Below are 18,882 nucleotides of genomic sequence, written 5' to 3' on the forward strand. Positions count from 1 at the left end.
GTATAACGGGGAGTACTTCGAGGAATTGTTCGGATTACTCCCGACCGCTTCTTTCCGCCATCGCCCTACGCGATAACATTTCCATCTCCATCATTTAGATGGTCAGTCCTCAACTGTGCGTTTCTCCAGAAACTTCCTGCCTCGCACAGCTAAACTGTGGAATGAATTGTCGCCAGCGGTATTTCCGGACCGATACGACCTTCAAACCTTCAAGAAAAGAGCGTACACCCATCTTAAAGGCTGGCAACGCACCTCCAACACGTCTGGTGTTTTGGGTGTCCATGGGCGGGTGATCGCTTAGCATCAGGCGACCTGTCTGCTCGTTTGCCTCTTATCCCATAAAAAAAGCGCGACTTCAAGTATGGACTCGCGCGACAAGACAAGTTGTGCTAGACACATAGAATAATAAAATTGAAGACAGTAATAATAGTGTTTTGATTAAGATCAGTATTATCACTCTTCGAGTACGGGACTTTGATGGGACCCCTGGTTTGCGGGGTAGTTTACCAAATCACCATTCTGAATAACGAAGTCGAAAGTATACATAAACACACACCGTCCTGTATTCCCTAAAGAGGTAGACAGACTTAAGAAATTACTCAAGTTTCAGTGTCACTCTTAGAAAACGAAATCGTGGTATTGCAGTGCCAGGTTGCTAGCTTACCGCCCACACCACAATTTTATTAACCCAATATACTATAGTCGACCTCTACGACTCTTAATCGAGGAAAGGGGGTGGTGAAATTCTTAGCTCTTTCTTAAATAAGGGCTCAGAATTTCACCACCCCCTTTCCTTAAATACTTTATTTACTTTTGCTCCTCGCAAATCAATAAACCAAATAAAGTATGATAAATGTGTAAAGAGCACACTACGCAATTAAAGTAAGATATCTGAAAGTATATCTTTCAATATGGCTCCATATATATATATTTTTAATTTAATTTAAACTATAAAGATGCTTACTGCTACAATTTCGCCAAACCAAAGTTTAACGGCGAGGTTATGCACTCTTATATTAAGTACTTATAACTATTCATTAACACGCACCATCACTTATACAAAACTAACCACTAACAGTTGAATTTGGAGTTGGGGTTGGGTTTTGGGTATGAAATACGTATTTAAGTGAACTAACACACAGAACGCAGAAATGTATATATATATAAAGTATCTGTAGGCATCGATATTATATAGAAAGATCTGCGTGTACAGTCAACCAATTAGAATTCTAGGCCACTCTGGAACCCTGTCGTATTGACACCGTGCTTTATTTGCTATAGCAGTCACTTTCGCTTTTACTATGAAAGGGTTCTACAGTGGCCTAGGATTCAGATTGGTTGACTGTACGTATATGTACATATGATGCGTATATAATGCTTCAAAGTATTTTTGTAACACTCTATAAAAATCAGCACCAAAAACACGCCTATTCGGTTAGAAGAATTTAGAGCGAACGTATTTGTATTGTTATCGTATCTACGAGTATGTGATATTCTTTTCGGGATACCCCCATTTGCCAGAATTTCATTTGCCATAATTTTATTTGCCATCCTATTCAACAATCATAATATTGTTTCTCATAACATCTTATGCCATAATCATTGTTTACTATATTAATCTAGTGCCAGAAATTTTGTTTCCCATAAAGTCTGAAGGACTAGAGAATGAAACTGCTATCAGAAAGTAGGTTAGGTTAGGTTAGAACTGTGACCCCCTGGAAAATGAAACTGCTATCAGAAAGTAGGTTAGGTTAGGTTAGAACTGTGAACCTCTGGAAAAGGAAACTGCTTGAAAAGTAGGTTAGGTTAGGTTAGAACTGTGACCCCCCGGAAAATGAAAATACTATCAGACAGTAGGTTAGGATAGGTTAGAACTGCGACCCCCTGGAAAATGAAACTGCTATCAGAAAGTAGGTTAGGTTAGGTTAGAACTGTGATGTGGCGTAGGGACCTCCGGCTCCAGGAGTACCATCCTGCGCCCAGAGAAGTAGAGGCACAGAAGCTCCTCGTCCAGCAGTCCATAGTCCTCCAATGGGAGGAACAACTGGCTGAACGAGAGGAAGGACACAGGACTGTCGAGGCAATCCGGCCGGTCTTACAAGACTGGCTGGAGAGAGAATGGGGCTCATTAACCTTCCGGCTGGTGCAGGTGCTTACGGGTCATGGCTGCTTCGGTAGCTACCTGCACCGGTTCGCAAGACGGGAGGTGACAGCCGAGTGCCATCAGTGCAGATGCGACGAGGACACAGCGCAGCATACTCTGGAGGAATGCCCTGCCTGGGCGGGGCAGCGCCGGGACCTCGTGGCAGTGGTGGGAGACGACCTCTCCCTGCCGGCCGTGGTTAAGGCTATGGTCGCCAACGAGAGGTCGTGGAAAGCGGTCCTCTTCTTCTGCGAGGATGTAATGTCGCAGAAGGAGGCGGCGGAAAGGGAAAGGGAGGCAGACCCAGCTTCGCACCCTATCCGCCGTAAGCACACAGGGGCCCGGAGAAGAGCTTATGCCCACCTCCTCCCCCCCACCTAGTGAAGTCTGGGCAGTGGCGCGGGGGCGTCACTGTCCATTACAAAGGCCGCACAGAGGAGGCGCGCGTGTAGCCCACATGCCGTTTGAGGAGGCAGGGGTAGAGGTTCCTCTCTAGCCCTCACAGAGAAGGGCCCGCTGCAAGTGGTAGGGGCGGGCGGCGCCGGCGTGGTCACGGTTGCGTACTCAAGAGTTCCCGTGGCCACGCTCCATTGGCGGCGCGCAGGCATACCGTTGGTTGATGAAACTGCTATCAAAAAGTAGGTTAGGTTAGGTAATAATATGGGCAACAATTAATATGGCAATAATTGCTTATGGCGTTTGAATATTCTATGAAACCATATTATTGCACTTAATAATATGGCAAATAATTAACAAATAGTATGGCATTGTATGATTATGGAAGGTAATATTCGGATAAACAACGAGTATGTCATATGATTTTTATGGTAAACAAATCATTCGGGCAAATGAAATTCAGGCAAGTTAGATTCGGGCAAATGAATATTATGTTAAATGACTGTCGGGCAAACAATAGACAACCATTTTTTTCAGGTAAGTAATCAAGTTTTTATACTCAGATAAAAATATTATCTTATCTTCGTATCGTGTGCGCGTAGCTTTATTTATTGAAGTTATTTTCTAAGAATTCTCTCTAATACGATTTAGTATTGAATAAGTAATATTACAATTTTCAAATTCGAATCATTGACGTTATATTTTTACAACGCAGTATAAATCATTTGAAATCGCTTTGAAATGCGAGTAAACAAATTAAATGGTGCCAAGAGATTCCAATCCAGCGATTTGTTAACTCGATTTCTTTGATATTTACATGTTTATTTACTCTGCTTATAAGGTTTCATTACATTCATCGACTCGTTTGATATTTGCATTAGTATATAATTTGACACGACTCTATAATATGCTCAAATGTTCACTTGTGACTTCTTACGTCACTGACAGTACCTAGTTTGCGATGGACTGGTTATTAGTCAAATATTTATACCTGTTGTAAATTACGAAATTAATTAATTAACGAAAAGTTTCGCCATTCAAAAGTTTGATTATTTATTGGTCAAATTTAAATTACATTTGTTGAATTTGAAGTTACATCTGGCACCTGAAAAGCGAGTCTAAATTAAAGCAGAATTTCTTTGAGCGATAACGGTTGTAAAATCGAGTCAATCCGACGTTGGGACGGAGTCGAATGTTGGCTCCGTTTGAGCAATCAACTCGCTCGTCGTGATCCAATTATGTACAATTCTCGCGTGCTATGACTAGTGTGCTACAGATTTTTGGATACAGTAAGAATATCATACAAATTCTACTCACAAGCGCGGTAAAACACATTAAATAATACCACAATCCCACAAAAGTGTAATTGATTTTTCACCACACCAACTGATAAAGGCTTTCTTTGCTATTCGAAAACAGATAGCAAAATTGCATTTTATCCATAAGAGTGCATTTCATACAAATTTTAACTTGATGTCTAAAGCTGGGTGTTGGAATTCACGTATAAATGATGAATTTGAATCATAAACGTTAAATAAATTGAATTAATTTTTTTTTGATGTTTTCAGTTCATATTTTCATAGTCTTGGTGTGGTGAAAAATTTTGTATTCCACTCGGTGGCAAAGTTTGTTTAACCTTCGTGCCTTGATACCCTCGCAACGCTCAAGATTCCACTTTTTGAACCACTCGCTATGCTCGCGGTTCAATATTGGAATCTTTCGCTTGCTCAGGTATCAATATTGGCACGTGCGGTTAAACAACTACTTTGCCCCCTTGTAAAACAAATAACTATTTTCCTATAGGTAAAAGAGTGTGACGTGGTGATGGGAAATAGCGGTCGAAACACTCGAAATAGTTTGACATAAGTAATTAATGGATGGCACTGTTTAGTGGCAAGTTTAATACGAGTTGTATAATATATTTTTTCTACTCGTCGACTTTAATCTGTCAATTAGGACACCACAGACTAAACTATATGTGCCAACTTTTCAGTGTTGGATAGTCTTTGACACTTAGTCAACTATAATATTTCATTTAGGGATCGGAAATTCGGGAGCTTCTATACCTAAACTTCGACCTCAGTCTTTTGTTTTGCGTGATGTTGACTAGTATGGAGGCGGACTCAATTTGGTTTTACTAATAAATTTCCCGGGACTTCCCGTAATTTGAATAACAGCCATAGAAATGTATTTAAAGCAATAAAAGGGTGTAACGAAATAAAACTGGAAATTTTAAATGAAAGAATCGGGTTAAAATGGTTTGGTAGCTGTGCTTTCTGACATACATTAATGAGGAGGTCTTTAATTAGCTTATTTTTACATTTATTCGTTGCCACTGTAGTTCTGGTATTCACTGTATACTTACAGCTTCTTCCGAACCCCTTCCAAATAATATTTCCAAACGGTTTTTTTCCTTCGGGTGTCAATTTCACGTATCTTCAACGGTTATGCAACGGCTTTTCAACAACGGTTTATGATTTGCTTTATGGATTGGATTCTGTAATTAGTGGTATTACATCGAATAACGACAGTTTATGCTGTGAATTCCTGGACTTTTGATTGATTGATTGTTATTGCACGAGATTTATACTGGAATACTTTTTTATGTGAGGTAAGATGTAGCAGTGTTATTTTATGTTAATTCGAATGAATACAGATATTTAAAATTTACGATGGTTGCAGTAATGTCCCAGTTAAATTTCAGTACTTGTCAATGTTATGATATATTATTATAAAAGTTGTTATATTATGTTATCAATATTATCATCTAAACACAATACCTAAATTAAGGCCTTAAATGGACTAACACATGTCCTTTTTGTACATGCTGCCGACATATCGTTAAAACGGCTTGTACATATGTTGACGAAATTCGCTAAAAAAGGCATAACCCAACGACAATTGATACACATTAACAATTTTCTGATGTTGCATACAATCCCGGGATCCCGGGATTTAAATCATAAATAATATTATTTTTAAGAAGCTGACTCCATACTTGCTTAGCTTAGCTCCCGAATTTCCGAACCCTGTAATCATTACACTTCACTTTAGTTAACTGAAAAAAATTCAAAAATAGAACTTCATACAAGTTCTATACTAATTTGCGATACTTGGCAAATTTTTCTGCATCTGAAACACATTTTTTTTTTAATCTATCGCGTTGTCGACCAATCAGAGACGGTTATTACAAACAATTGGTTGCTAGGTAATTCGATGTTGATACAACAGTGAACGACGCTAAGTATTAACATTAATTTTAACTTGAATGATGATATTTTTCGTCCATTGATGACGAAAATGATGACTCATAGAAAAAGTATTGTATACAATAGTGATATAATTAAGCTTTTCACTCTCGTACCGTACTATTAGGCTACTCGGCAAGCTTCGTGGCCTAAACATGGTACTCGACAGAAAAGCTTTGTTATATCACGATTGTATAAAATACTAATATGATCTAAATAAACTGAATCCTACTCTTTTTCCTCTTTTAAGCCTTTCTTGTACTGTTTTCGATAAAGTACACTGTGACGACGTCAGTGTTGATATTTTGAGCCATTTATCAGCTTGACATGAGCGTAAAAGAATTTGATGGCAAAGAGGTTTCTGTTGCTAAGACTGATTTAGGCGTCACCGTAAATGCAAATTAAATCGACCGTAAATTTGGTAGTTGCGTGTACCTACAATACATTTATATACTTTCAATTAAAGGATCATAATTCTTTAACTAATAACTATGATTTTAGCTTTGCTTAGTTTGGGGCTAACACCTTGTCTTGCGTGGGCGACGGTCGCGCGACTGTCGCCGTCGCGTCTCATATTTCCATATCGATAAGATTTGATTTCGTATACGTCGCATCGCCGTCGCGCGACCATCGCGCGACCGTCGCCCACGCAAGCCACGGCGTAAGTTGATCTCTGTAAGCTGTAGGCCTAGCACATGATGGCCGCGGGAGTATGTCGCCGCGAGATAGATCACACGTCTTCTTCTAACCTAACTGTATTAATGACATAAGAACGGGTAGTCTATCTCGCGGCGACATACTCTCGCGGCAATCATGTGCTAGGCCTACTGGTGTCCCCAATATTTATTTATTTATTTAATTAATATATTTTGGTTATACACAACCATTAGGTATAAGAAATTATTATATCATTATTTTTGTTCTTTCAAGTTTTCTTGATTTAAATAAATGTTATAATTTTAATTATGTAACGTGACCTAAGTATCATATTTGGCTTGACCTAAGTATCATGTTTTGAACCTACCTAAAAAAAAACACTTTCAAAATTTACTGAAAAGATTTTTATTTATACTCCTTTACCTTACTCGTGTCACCAATTTTTAACCGACTTCAAAAAAAGGAGGAGGTTCTCAATTCGACAGATTTTTTTTTGTATGTATGTTACTCGATATCTTCGAGAATCATGGACCGATTTTCAAAATTTTTTTTTTAATCGACCAGGTATCACCCCGAGATGGTCCCATTGGCACTAAGTCGGGGTCTGATGATGGGATCTTGGAGAAATCGAGGGAACTCTTCAAATTCTAATGAACACAAGTTAAATTATAATCTATTGAAAATATTTCAACTTGTGCTGTCTTAAAGTAGTCACACTACTATGTATATAAATTAAAACCGAAATAAATTACACATATGAAAGAAAAAGTCACTTTTTCTTTCATATGTGTAATTTATTTCGGTTTTAACTCTTCAAATGTTATAGGCACATGTAATGTTTTTAGTGTATTTGTCAAAGGTACACCAGTATTTACGCCTGATGGTAATAATTTTATGTGGCTGAGTTGATGATGGAAGGTCAACTCCTCAATGGTTAGGAGTTAAAAGATAATTCTTTCACTACTGTACATATATTCGGACTGATACATATAATATCAATAGGAACCACTAAAAATCAACAAATAAATTAACTTTTTAACAAAAAATAAAACCGCCTTCAAAAATAAGCGCGTTACAAAACACGGAGAAACTAAAAAGCAAAAAATAATAAACCTTTGAATTTAGATTTCTTATCGGATTGCAATAATCTAAACATCCAAATTATAAACATATCAATTATTTTTGGAGTCGGGGCCAGCCTGCGTATGGTTGGGTGGGGCAAATAGGAAATAGCTAGGCGACGAACAGGTCTGGTACCGACTACAAAAATAATTGATTTGTTTATAATGTGAAAAAAGACGATGTCAATAATTACAGACCCATTTCTGTTCTACCTGCAATCTCCAAAATTTTAGAAAAACTTATTAATATTACTTAGATTGGTTTCATATTTAGAAAAATATAAAATTTTATCTAGTTCACAATTTGGATTTAGAAAGGGCAAATCTACAGAAGATGCAGTACTAGCCCTCACTTCATTAATAACTCAGCATGTAGACAAAGGCGACAGATGTATGGCAGTTTTTCATGACCTTAAAAAGGCCTTTGACACCGTCTCGGTTCCTACTCTTGTGTACAAATTAGAGCTGATTGGAATAAGAGGCAAACCCCTGGATTTATTGAGTGATTATCTCCATAATCGTGAACAGCGAGTCAAAATTGAGCAATACGAAAGCCGTGACTCAGACATATCGTATGGTGTTCCTTAAGGCAGTGTACTAGGGCCCACGCTGTTCTTGATTTATATTAACGATCTGACTAATATGCATGTAAAAGACGGACATGTATTTTCATACGCAGATGACACTGTTATTGTATTTAGCGGAAAATCTTGGGATAAAGTGTATAACAGCGCTGAAATTGGACTAAGCAAAGTATCTCACTGGCTAAAATGTAATTTGTTAACACTGAATATATCAAAAACTACTTATACCTGCTTTACAAAAACCATAAGTACTCAGCCATCTGATAGCCTTTCTCTAAAAATACATACCTGTCTTCCAAATCACACCTACGACTGTAGTTGCACACAAATAGAAAAAAGTCAGCTTCACAAAATATCTTGGCATTGTAATTGACCAACGCCTTTCATGGTACTCACACATTGAATACGTAAATAATAGAATTAGAAAATTGAACTGGATTTTTAAAACTCTTAGGTACATAGCATTAAAGCCTCTTCTTAATCAACTGTATACTGCTCTAGCCCAATCTGTAATTTCTTATTGTATTACCGCTTGGGGTGGGGCAGCTAAAACCAAATTTCTTGAAGTAGAGAGGGGACAGAGAAGCTTGATTAAGGTCATGTATTTTAAACCTTTCAGATATTCGACGGAAGAGCTTTATAAATATTCTGAATTACTCTCAATCAGAAAGTTGTTTGTACTGCAGACAATTCTTAGAACACATAAATACATACATACATACACGACAACATTACGACTTCTTCACCCGCGGACACATGGAAATTTCTCCGGTCACTCGGAATTGGTAAAACCAAGGCCAATGTTGACTCACTTCCTTTTTCTCTTGATCATTTAAATTTACATTTTTCTCAGACACCCGTTCTCAATTCTTTAATAAAATTCAAAACCTTGTGTTATATCGCATCTTTACCTTTCCCAAATGTTGACACTTTTACATTCACCTCTGTCACTGAAGATGAGATCAAAAGGATAGTTATGTCGGTTAGGTCTAAAGCGGTTGGACACGATAATGTGAGTAGAGTCATGATCACCCTTACTCTCGACTGCATTTTGCCTATTCTCACACATATTGTCAACACTTCTCTGCTCTCTGGGGTCTTTCCTTCATGCTGGCGGAGGGCCTTTGTCATTCCACTACCTAAATTATCTAACCCTAGTTCAGTCAATCATTTTCGGCCTATCTCCATTTTACCTTTTCTATCAAAAATTCTTGAGGCAGCAGCTCATAGTCAAATTTCTAAATTTATTCATAGTAATAACCTGCTCTCTTCTTTTCAATCGGGATTTCGATCTGGTCACAGCACCACCACCGCACTTCTCAATGTGGTTGAAGATGTAAGAAACGGCATGGAAAATTCGAGAGTGACGGTGTTGGTGCTCATTGATTTTTCCAATGCGTTCAATGCGGTGGATCATGACTTACTTGTTGCGATTCTTTCTCATCTGAAAGTCTCGCCAAAATCGACCGAGTGGTTTGTGTCCTACCTTGCTGACCGTGCTCAGGCAGTCAAATCCAGTTGTTCCTTATCTGCCTGGTGTGATTTGAACACTGGAGTACCACAAGGTGGGATTCTTTCTCCTCTTTTATTCTCCGTCTTCATTGATCAAATCACCTCCAAAATCCGTAGCTCTTACCACTTGTATGCAGATGACCTGCAGTTGTACACTCAAGCTCCTGTAGAAGACATAGACTCTGCCATTTCGCTGATTAATGACGACCTGGATCACATAGCTGAATGGTCCAGTAGCTTCGGTATCAGCGTCAATCCAGCGAAATGTCAGGCTATTGTTTTAGGAAGCCAACATCAGCTGGTAAAGCTCGGTGCTGTTGCCGTTGCACCGATCCTGTTTGATGGCACCGTCATTCCAATATCTAAGCAAGTGAAAGATCTCGGCCTTGTTTTAGACTCAAGCCTTACTTGGAATGACCAGGTATCTGAAGTCAGTCGTAAGGTGTGTGGAACGCTCCGTTATCTTTATAAATTTAAGAATTTTCTTCCAGTCGGTACTAAGAAATTACTCGTGCAAGCGCTAATTTTACCAGTCATTGACTATGCAGACGCGTGCATGACCAATATCTCACAGGAGCATCTCAACAAACTTGACCGTCTTATTAACAATGGCATTCGATTTATCTTCGGCCTACGCAAATACGACCACATTTCTTCATATCGTCGCCAGTTAATTTGGCTTTCCATTCGTCGTCGTAGGTCTTTTAGAATCCTGAGCATGTTATTCTCCATTTTGTTCGAGCCCTACTCTCCCAGTTATCTGAAATGTAAATTCACTTTCATTACCCCCGTCCAGGCTGTGAACTACGTTCCTCCCGCTCTCTCAAACTCTCCATTCCTTCTCACCGTTCTGGTTTCGTCTCTAACTCCTTCGCCGTCGAGGCAATCCGCCTTTGGAATTCTCTCCCCCTCTCTATTCGACAAGCCCCAAGCAAACTCGTTTTCAAACGACTGCTCCGCAAGCATCTTCTGGCAGAAGAATTCAAATAATGTTCACCATCATATATATGTAATTATATATATTAGTCTATCTTTATATAAATTTATATAAGTATTAGTATTCAACCTGAGTTTAGTAAATTTATGTTTGATGTCACGATTATATTTGTCTCTGTTAGCTATTATTTCTCCTGCGCCAACATATATGTCTCTGTTTAACCCAATGGTTGACTGGTAGAGAATGCCTTTTGGCATTAAGTCCGCCATTTGTACATGTTTCTTTAGTTGTGCAATAAAGTTTAAATAAATAAATAAATCCTTACCATACAAGCCTAATCTTATTAATACAGGAAGGCATAAACAAAATGTTGCACTGGTACCCCCCACTAAATCACGTTTTGCAAGGATACAGTACAGCAAAGTCTCACCTCGTCTGTATAATAAAATTAATAATAAATTAGATATTTACCCCCTTCGATTATTTAAATGTAAAAAAGTTGTGGCAGAATGGTTAAAGTCACAAAGCTATGATCAAGTGGAGACGCTCATTTTATAATACACAACAATACACAACAAATAGAGAATACATGCATACTCGTACATCCACATGAATACGTATCACACACCCACCCACTCATACAATACACCCCCCCTACACACACACACACCACACACACACACACACATACGCACACACACAAATTATATTAAACATGATTTTACTTTCTTAGATTATATTTTCGTTATATTTATTATTGTCAAAAGCATTGCACTTCTAAATTGTTAATTAAAATAATGTATACAAGTTGTTATGGAAGAGCGGGGTCTTCTGACACAGGTATTTTATACTTAATAGAAGACTCCAACCTATATAAATTGTTACCCCTACATTGTTTTACCAATAAAATATTTTTCATTTTCATTTTTCATAATTTGGATGGTTAGATTATTGCAATCCGATAAGAAATCTAAATTCAAAGGTTTATTATTTTTTGCTTTTTAGTTTTATAAATACCATTGAGTCTTAATTAGAAAAGAAAGCTTACTGGTAACCAGCTAACTATTTTCCGATATTTCAATCTAAAAGAACCAAAAAGCGCAACCTTTTTATACTGCTTTTGTCCAGCTGGACTAGCCAAAATGACAATCGTTGACGCCACGTGGCGGCCAAAATGCAGTCTGGCGTTCTTGCACCACTACAGAAGGGAGTTAGAAAGAGCTAAAAGAAGTACCTAAGCGATTTTGAAGCTGGCTAGATACTCAGCTCAGTTAATTTCCAATTCAAAAGGTTTCGAGCTTCGATTTCACCGCTTTTTCCACACAGCAACTGAGCGGCTAAAGGAACGCCATCTGAAGAATTTCATTCAAGATTCTGTTTCTATTTGATATTGAGTTTTTGAAGAAGCACTATTTTGACTTCCTCGTTCATTTTCTTCTCTGTGTCTTTTATTTGAAGGCTGCATGCCTTTATGAAGCTTCTATATGTACATACATAAACATAATTATGTTTATTTCGACATACATAGTTTAGTTTAGTTTATTTATTTCATAATGGTAAATTACAGTATAAATTATTCTACATTAACCTATATGAATTTACATTATGATCGTCAATTATAATAATTTGGCATGCAAAGATAAAATAATATAACGTCAATCATACTCAAAAACAATAGAAATTATTAAATTAACAATTTGTAAATGTGGTTTTCAAAACCACCGTCATAATGTTTGTAACATATGTCTGTTAGTTGACTGTGGGATATGGGTTAAATAAGGCTACTTGCCTCCTAGTCTTCTTGCCTTCAGCTTCTTTTTAAGAACTATCAAAACGAATTTGAACGACTTGCTAATATGGAATTTATATGAAATCTAATTGAGTGACGTCACGGTCAACTCAGGCCCCGTAGCCGAATGGCATTTCTCCGACGCCAAACGAAAGCGATACGCCGCTGGCTCTGTCGCGCCAATACGCAAGCGCGATAGAGATAGATATCTACTAGCGCTTCGTTTCGTGAGCGTTTCGTGAGCGATTGTGCCATTCGGCTAGCCACCCTGTTACTTTATATATTTCTACCTGACTTATTAAATAGAAATTGGATTTAAAAATAACTTCTGTTCATCTTTTTCTTATAATTATCTGATGCTTTATTTCGTGCATGGTATAAAATATTTAATTATAACTACAGTCAAGTCCCCTATTGTGGCGTAGGCGAGAGGCTGGCAACCTGTTTGCAATGTCACTATTTGAATTTCTGTCAACCCCTTTTTGCCAAGAGCGGCATTGAAACTTAGTAGTTCATGTGCTCTGCCTACAACTTTATGGGATACAGGCGTGATTATATGTATGTATGTGTATTTATTTCAAAATGAGTGTATATCTTACGCCTTAAAACTTAAATATGTATACATGTACTACTTCGTAACCACTTCCTTTTTAGTGATTCAGATGAAGTTTGAAGTAGTTAATGCAGTCGGAAAATACGGGAAGTAAACGAAACTTTTTGGTGGAAACAAACATCGTATTATTGAACTAAGATTTCAGTACTAATTAACAAGCAAATGAGTAAAAGTTACTGAACTTTACTTAATTTATCCTTGAAAGGATATTTTTACAATTTTTTTACAAAAATAGTACTTTTTAACCGACTTCAAAAAAGGAGGAGGTTCTCAATTCGACTGAATGTTTTTTTTTTTGTATGTATGTTACTCGATATCTCCGAGAAGCGTGGACCGATTTTCATAATTTTTTTTTTGATCGAACGGGTATAACCCCGAGATGGTCCCATTGGCACCAAGTCGGGGTCTGATGATGGGATCTTGGAGAAATCGAGGGAACTCTTCAAATGTTATAGGCACATGTAATGTTTTTAGTGTATTTTTTAAAGGTACACCAGTATTTACGCCTGATGGTGATAATTTTATGTGGCTGAGCTGATGATGGAAGGTCAACTCCTCAATGGTTAGGAGTTAAAGGATAATTCTTTCACTACTGTACATAATATTCGGACTGATACATATAATATCACTAGGAACCACTAAAAATCAACAAATAAATTAACTTTTTAACAAAAAATAAAACCGCCTTCAAAAAAAGCATGTTACAAAACACGGAGAAACTAAAAAGCCAAAAATAATAAACCTTCGAATTCAGCTTTCTTATCGGATTGCAATAATCTAAACATCCAAATTATAAACAAATCAATTATTTTTGGAGTCGGGGCCAGCCCTGCGTATGGTTGGGTGGGGCAAACAGGAAATAGCAAGGCGACGAACAGGTCTGGTACCGACTACAAAAATAATTGATTTGTTTATAATTTGGATGTTTAGATTATTGCAATCCGATAAGAAATCTGAATTCGAAGGTTTATTATTTATGGCTTTTTAGTTTCTCCGTATTTTGTATCACGCTTTTTTTTTTAACCCCCGACGCAAAAACGAAGGGGTGTCCAAAGCTGGATTCGAACCAACGTCCTCCGTTATCGCGACGGATGCCTCAAACCACTCGGCCATCGGCTTTGGACACTTGGAGGCCTTGGTCATTTTTTCTTTGTATGTATATGATATTTATTTCAGTTTATACCAAACAATGTTTATGCTACATTAACATTCGGCAAAAATCGATTCTGTTATGACAAAAGCGTTTCGGACAAATAAAGTTATGCCACATAGAGGGAACCCATAACGTGCATATAATATGGAAATACTAGCTTTTGCCCGCGGCTTCGCTTGCGTTAGAAAGAGACCAAAAGTAGCCTATGTCACTCTCCACCCCTTCAACTATCTCCACCTAAAAAATCTCGTCAATTCGTCGCTCCGTTTTGCCGCGTGAAAGACGGACAAACAAACAGACACACACACTTTTCCATTTATAATATTAGTATGGATTACTAGGTAAGTAAATATAGGTAACCCTTCCTAAGATAATATGTAGTTACTTAGATTTCTATAATTTCGATGGTATAGCAAGCTTTTATATGACTTCCATCAAACGGGTTTAGTTTCACGGAGCCGATAATGTTCGTCGATATAGATATTATATTGAAAACTGTGTTAAATCTGCATCCATTAGTTATATTGTATCACCTATTTGTACAGATCGAAAGAGTATTTTAAAAAATATTTTAAGCGGGTTACCCACGACTTAAGTCGATATAGCGTTCGACATGTTTCAATCCAATTTCGAGGATCTTTCTCAAGAGTAGCGACCCCGCCTTTACATGTAAAGGTTGGATTGAAACATGTCGAACGCTAATATCGACTTAATACGTGAGTAACCCGCTTAAAATATTTTTAAATATGTAGGTATGAGTCTCACGGGAGTTTTAGAGTATTTTAAGTCGGAATCACAGATGTCATATATACCATAGATCAAGCAAACGTATCTACTTAGCGTGTCAAATGAACTCAGTGAAATCCACTGAGTTGTCCGTCTTTACTCGCAGCTTGCAGCTTTCGGGCGTCCATTTTTGTAAGTTGAAGTCAACCAAAACATAAAAAATGCCTCGTTACGTGATATTCAATTGCAACAACACAAAAATTATGAACAATCAAGAGCCTGAGACATATTTAAAATTACAGGCAAGAATCAACTTCAGTACAAAATTTGACACGCTCGGCCCCTATACAAATATATGAATTTGTTTCTTCTATTTAAATTAAGTTCTGCGGTCGGAATACACATGGAATCTTTTTCTCATGTGCGAGCCCTATTAGGTAGGTACTTCTACCTACACAAATTACTTGAGTACTCGCTTGGCACTTTTTTATACCTTTAGATTCTCTCGCTTTACGAATGTAGTATTAACAGTAAAACGCACTGAGTCTTGAATTATTAATTTATTTCCACGTAAAATGTATGACAGCACTTAGACCGACGCTGCTACGATCCAGGGCGGTAGCCATCTTGACTTCTCGTCCACCCACTGCCGAGCTGTCAGCTCGGGGACGTTCCGAACTACGCTAACAGATCGGCCATTCGACCTTATCCTTTGCCCACAAAGGAAATCTCCCACGCGTGGGCCACTGAACTTCACCACCAGTCCACCACGCACTTCGCAGCTCAGCTCACCAGTGGCAGTTAGCCCACTAGTCCGCTAACTCTGCGAAACAACCAAATTCATGTGAATGCTTTGCCCGAATGCAAGCCATTGTTTCAAGAGGCTTTTCATCATCCTTCCAGAATACCAAACCCAGATCCGTTCAGGACACTAGTAAGTCTCTCACCAAATTATTGTTTTCGTGAGAATAGATACATTCTAGATTTCTATTCTATCAGTATAAGAAAATACACCCACAAGTCACTTCTACTGTTTCCATAGCTAAACGAGAAAACTTATAAGATATTTTCAATCAAGGCTCAACAGACCTTCAATTATCCAACGTCGAAAATTATATTTAAGAACTACTTGAAATTAATTCAATCATAAAAATTATGATGCATGACTTTCATGACCTTCAGACCAGAAAAGTTATAGGTGCATATGCACCACGCTGTTATAACAAAAACATGGAACGGGCTCACGTCTGACGTCAGTGATGTATTAGAAGATGCGTGCTTCACGCAGGGTCAGCACAAGACACTCGCTCGGCTCGGTGGGCCTCGGCTGTACACCAAGCGCCTAGCTCCACGTCTACGGCAGCCTCCAATCCAAAGATGCGTGCTCCACGCAGGGTCAGCACAAGACACTCGCTCGGCTCGGTGGGCCTCGGCTGTACACCAAGCGCCTAACTCCACGTCTACGGCCGCCTCCAATCCGAAGCATAGATTACCAGCCATTATAGTCTCTCCAATTCTGTAATTCATATTATTAATGTTACACGTGTTCCGTTTTATCACAACGAACAATATGATTTCAGAATAACCGTGCATTTCATAGTCCAACCTGAACTGTGAAACATTATTACAATTTACATCTTATCAACGGGCTACAGAACATTACACAAACAGATCATAGTAGTCTGTTGTCTTGTCTCAATACCAATTTTGTATTGACCAAAGTTAAAGTAGTCATTGACCCTCAAACATAACTAGGGTACATCTAAACTTTACTCGTAATTAATGTTGTGTTCTGCCTTACCAGCACCATACGTGTTACCGACTATCCTCAATGTTCATCTCAGGCCCATGCCGCAAACTCCATCGAGTTCACAGTCACCGCCACCGCGCAATAGCAGCCGTATCTTGCGACTTCGTCACGAGTGCAGAGACTGCAGAGAATGACGTTATCCACTTCTCTCAGTCTGGCATACACAGTAGGTACAGAACTTCTCCGCCCAAAGCATCATGGGAGGTAACGCCACACATGGCGTCCTGAAAATAGACGTCACCGCAAGAAGCGTCGTGACTACAGACAAGTCATGATTGACGACCCGAAGGCGTCTTGGAAACAAGCATCACCGCAAAAAGCGTAGTGACTACAGACAATACCGCACCAGGCGTTCATGAAACAGGCGTCACCGCGAGAAGCGTAGTGACTACAGGCAACACCGCACACAAGCGTTAATAGAACAGGCTTCACCGCGAAAAGCGTAGTGACTACAGACAACACCGCACACAGGCGTTAATGGAACAGGCGTCACCGCGAGAAGCGTAGTGACTACAGGCAACACCACACACAGGCGTTAATGGAACAGGCGTCACTGCGAGAAGCGTAGTGACTACAGGCAACACCACACACAGGCGTTAATGAAACAGGCGTCACCGCGAGAAGCCTAGTGACTACGGGCAACACCACACACAGGCGTTGATGAAACAGGCGTCACCGCGAGAAGCGTAGTGACTACAGGCAACACCGCACACAGGCGTTAATGGAACAGGCGTCACCGCGAGAAGCTTGGTGACTACAGGCAACACCACACACAGGCGTTAATGAAACAGGCGTCACCGCGAGAAGCGTAGTGACTACAGGCAACACCACACACAGGCGTTAATGAAACAGGCGTCACCGCGAGAAACCTAGTGACTACAGGCAACACCGCACACAGGCGTGTGAAAACACATATCACCGCTACAAGCGTCGTGACTACAGACATCACCGCACACAGGCGTGTGAAAACACATGTCACCGCTACAAGCGTCGTGACTACAGACAGACATCACCGCACACAGGCGTGTGAAAACACATGTCACCGCTACAAGCGTCGTGACTACAGACATCACCGCACACAGGCGTGTGAAAACACATGTCACCGCTACAAGCGTCGTGACTACAGACATCACCGCCAGAGGCGTGTGAAAACACATGTCACCGCAACACCAGAGGCGTGTGAAAACACATGTCACCGCAACAAGCGTCGTGACTACAGACATCACCGCCAGAGGCGTGTGAAAACACATGTCACCGCAACAAGCATCGTGACTACAGACATCACCGCCAGAGGCGTGTGAAAACACATGTCACCGCAACAAGCGTCGTGACTACAGGCATCACCGCCCAGAGGCGTGTGAAAACAACTTACTTCATCCTCTTGGGAGTCTCACGCTGACAGCTTACTGTTCAGTACTTCTCATTGGCAACCGCGACCATGCCTTGTCGCGCATCAGCCATGTCAGCATTTCTCACTAGCAGCAATGCCAGCAATACTCCAAACCGAACACATACTTGCATATGTTTCCTCTGAAACCATACTAAAAGCAGTAAATTGTTCCACACAATGTAGCACCATTGGCTTTATGTTGTTTCATATAATACTACCGTGTTCCATTACACTGATATTTTACTCAGCTTTGAAAAGATTCCAAAATCCAGAACCTCAGACTTCAAATTATCCATGTTTACTCAGTTTCAGTTGGACATTAATTCCTTGAGGTACTCATACCAGATGTTATTCATAAAATCAAGCCACCAACAGTGTTAGAGCACTTAACAATACATAACTTACTCCAACATTTAATTGGGAAATAGAAATTATACAGTACGGCCTACAGTGGCAAATTATTACTTGTGCAGTTTAGCAGCTTGTGCAGCATAATTAAATCAATCATATCATACCATTGGTCCAGTAAAGGACCCAACACTTAGTTAACCTTTTGTATAAAGATCACCATGATTAATAATTTTGTCAAAATCAGACTACTGCACACTCACTTGATTAAATTGCAATGGGCAACAACAACCTTAAGTATCCGTCTCACCATTATTTCCCACTTGAAATACGTTTACAGTCTTTCAACAAGCATATTTATTTTTATCTTGTATGAACTTTACACAACAGCCTCACCAGCTAACACCATGCTTGCTTTAGTTTATGTGCCAATTTTCCATCACAAATACTATCTG

General features: G+C 39.2%; 1 protein-coding gene across 1 annotated transcript; it reads left to right on the forward strand.

Annotated features, from left to right (window-relative positions):
* The first annotated feature begins 1,936 nt into the window (after nt 1-1,936).
* LOC125238727 lies at nt 1,937-2,524 on the forward strand. Its single transcript, XM_048146150.1, has one exon. It carries the CDS (start codon nt 1,937-1,939, stop codon nt 2,522-2,524), a length of 588 nt encoding a protein of 195 aa, XP_048002107.1.
* The last annotated feature ends 16,358 nt before the right edge of the window (nt 2,525-18,882 follow it).

This window comes from Leguminivora glycinivorella, chromosome 2, assembly GCF_023078275.1.
Source record: "Leguminivora glycinivorella isolate SPB_JAAS2020 chromosome 2, LegGlyc_1.1, whole genome shotgun sequence".
Lineage (NCBI taxonomy): Eukaryota > Metazoa > Arthropoda > Insecta > Lepidoptera > Tortricidae > Leguminivora > Leguminivora glycinivorella.

Bases quoted from the DNA above. Each gene is read 5' to 3' on its own strand.
- LOC125238727 (XM_048146150.1), top strand. From the start codon at position 1,937: ATGTGGCGTAGGGACCTCCGGCTCCAGGAGTACCATCCTGCGCCCAGA.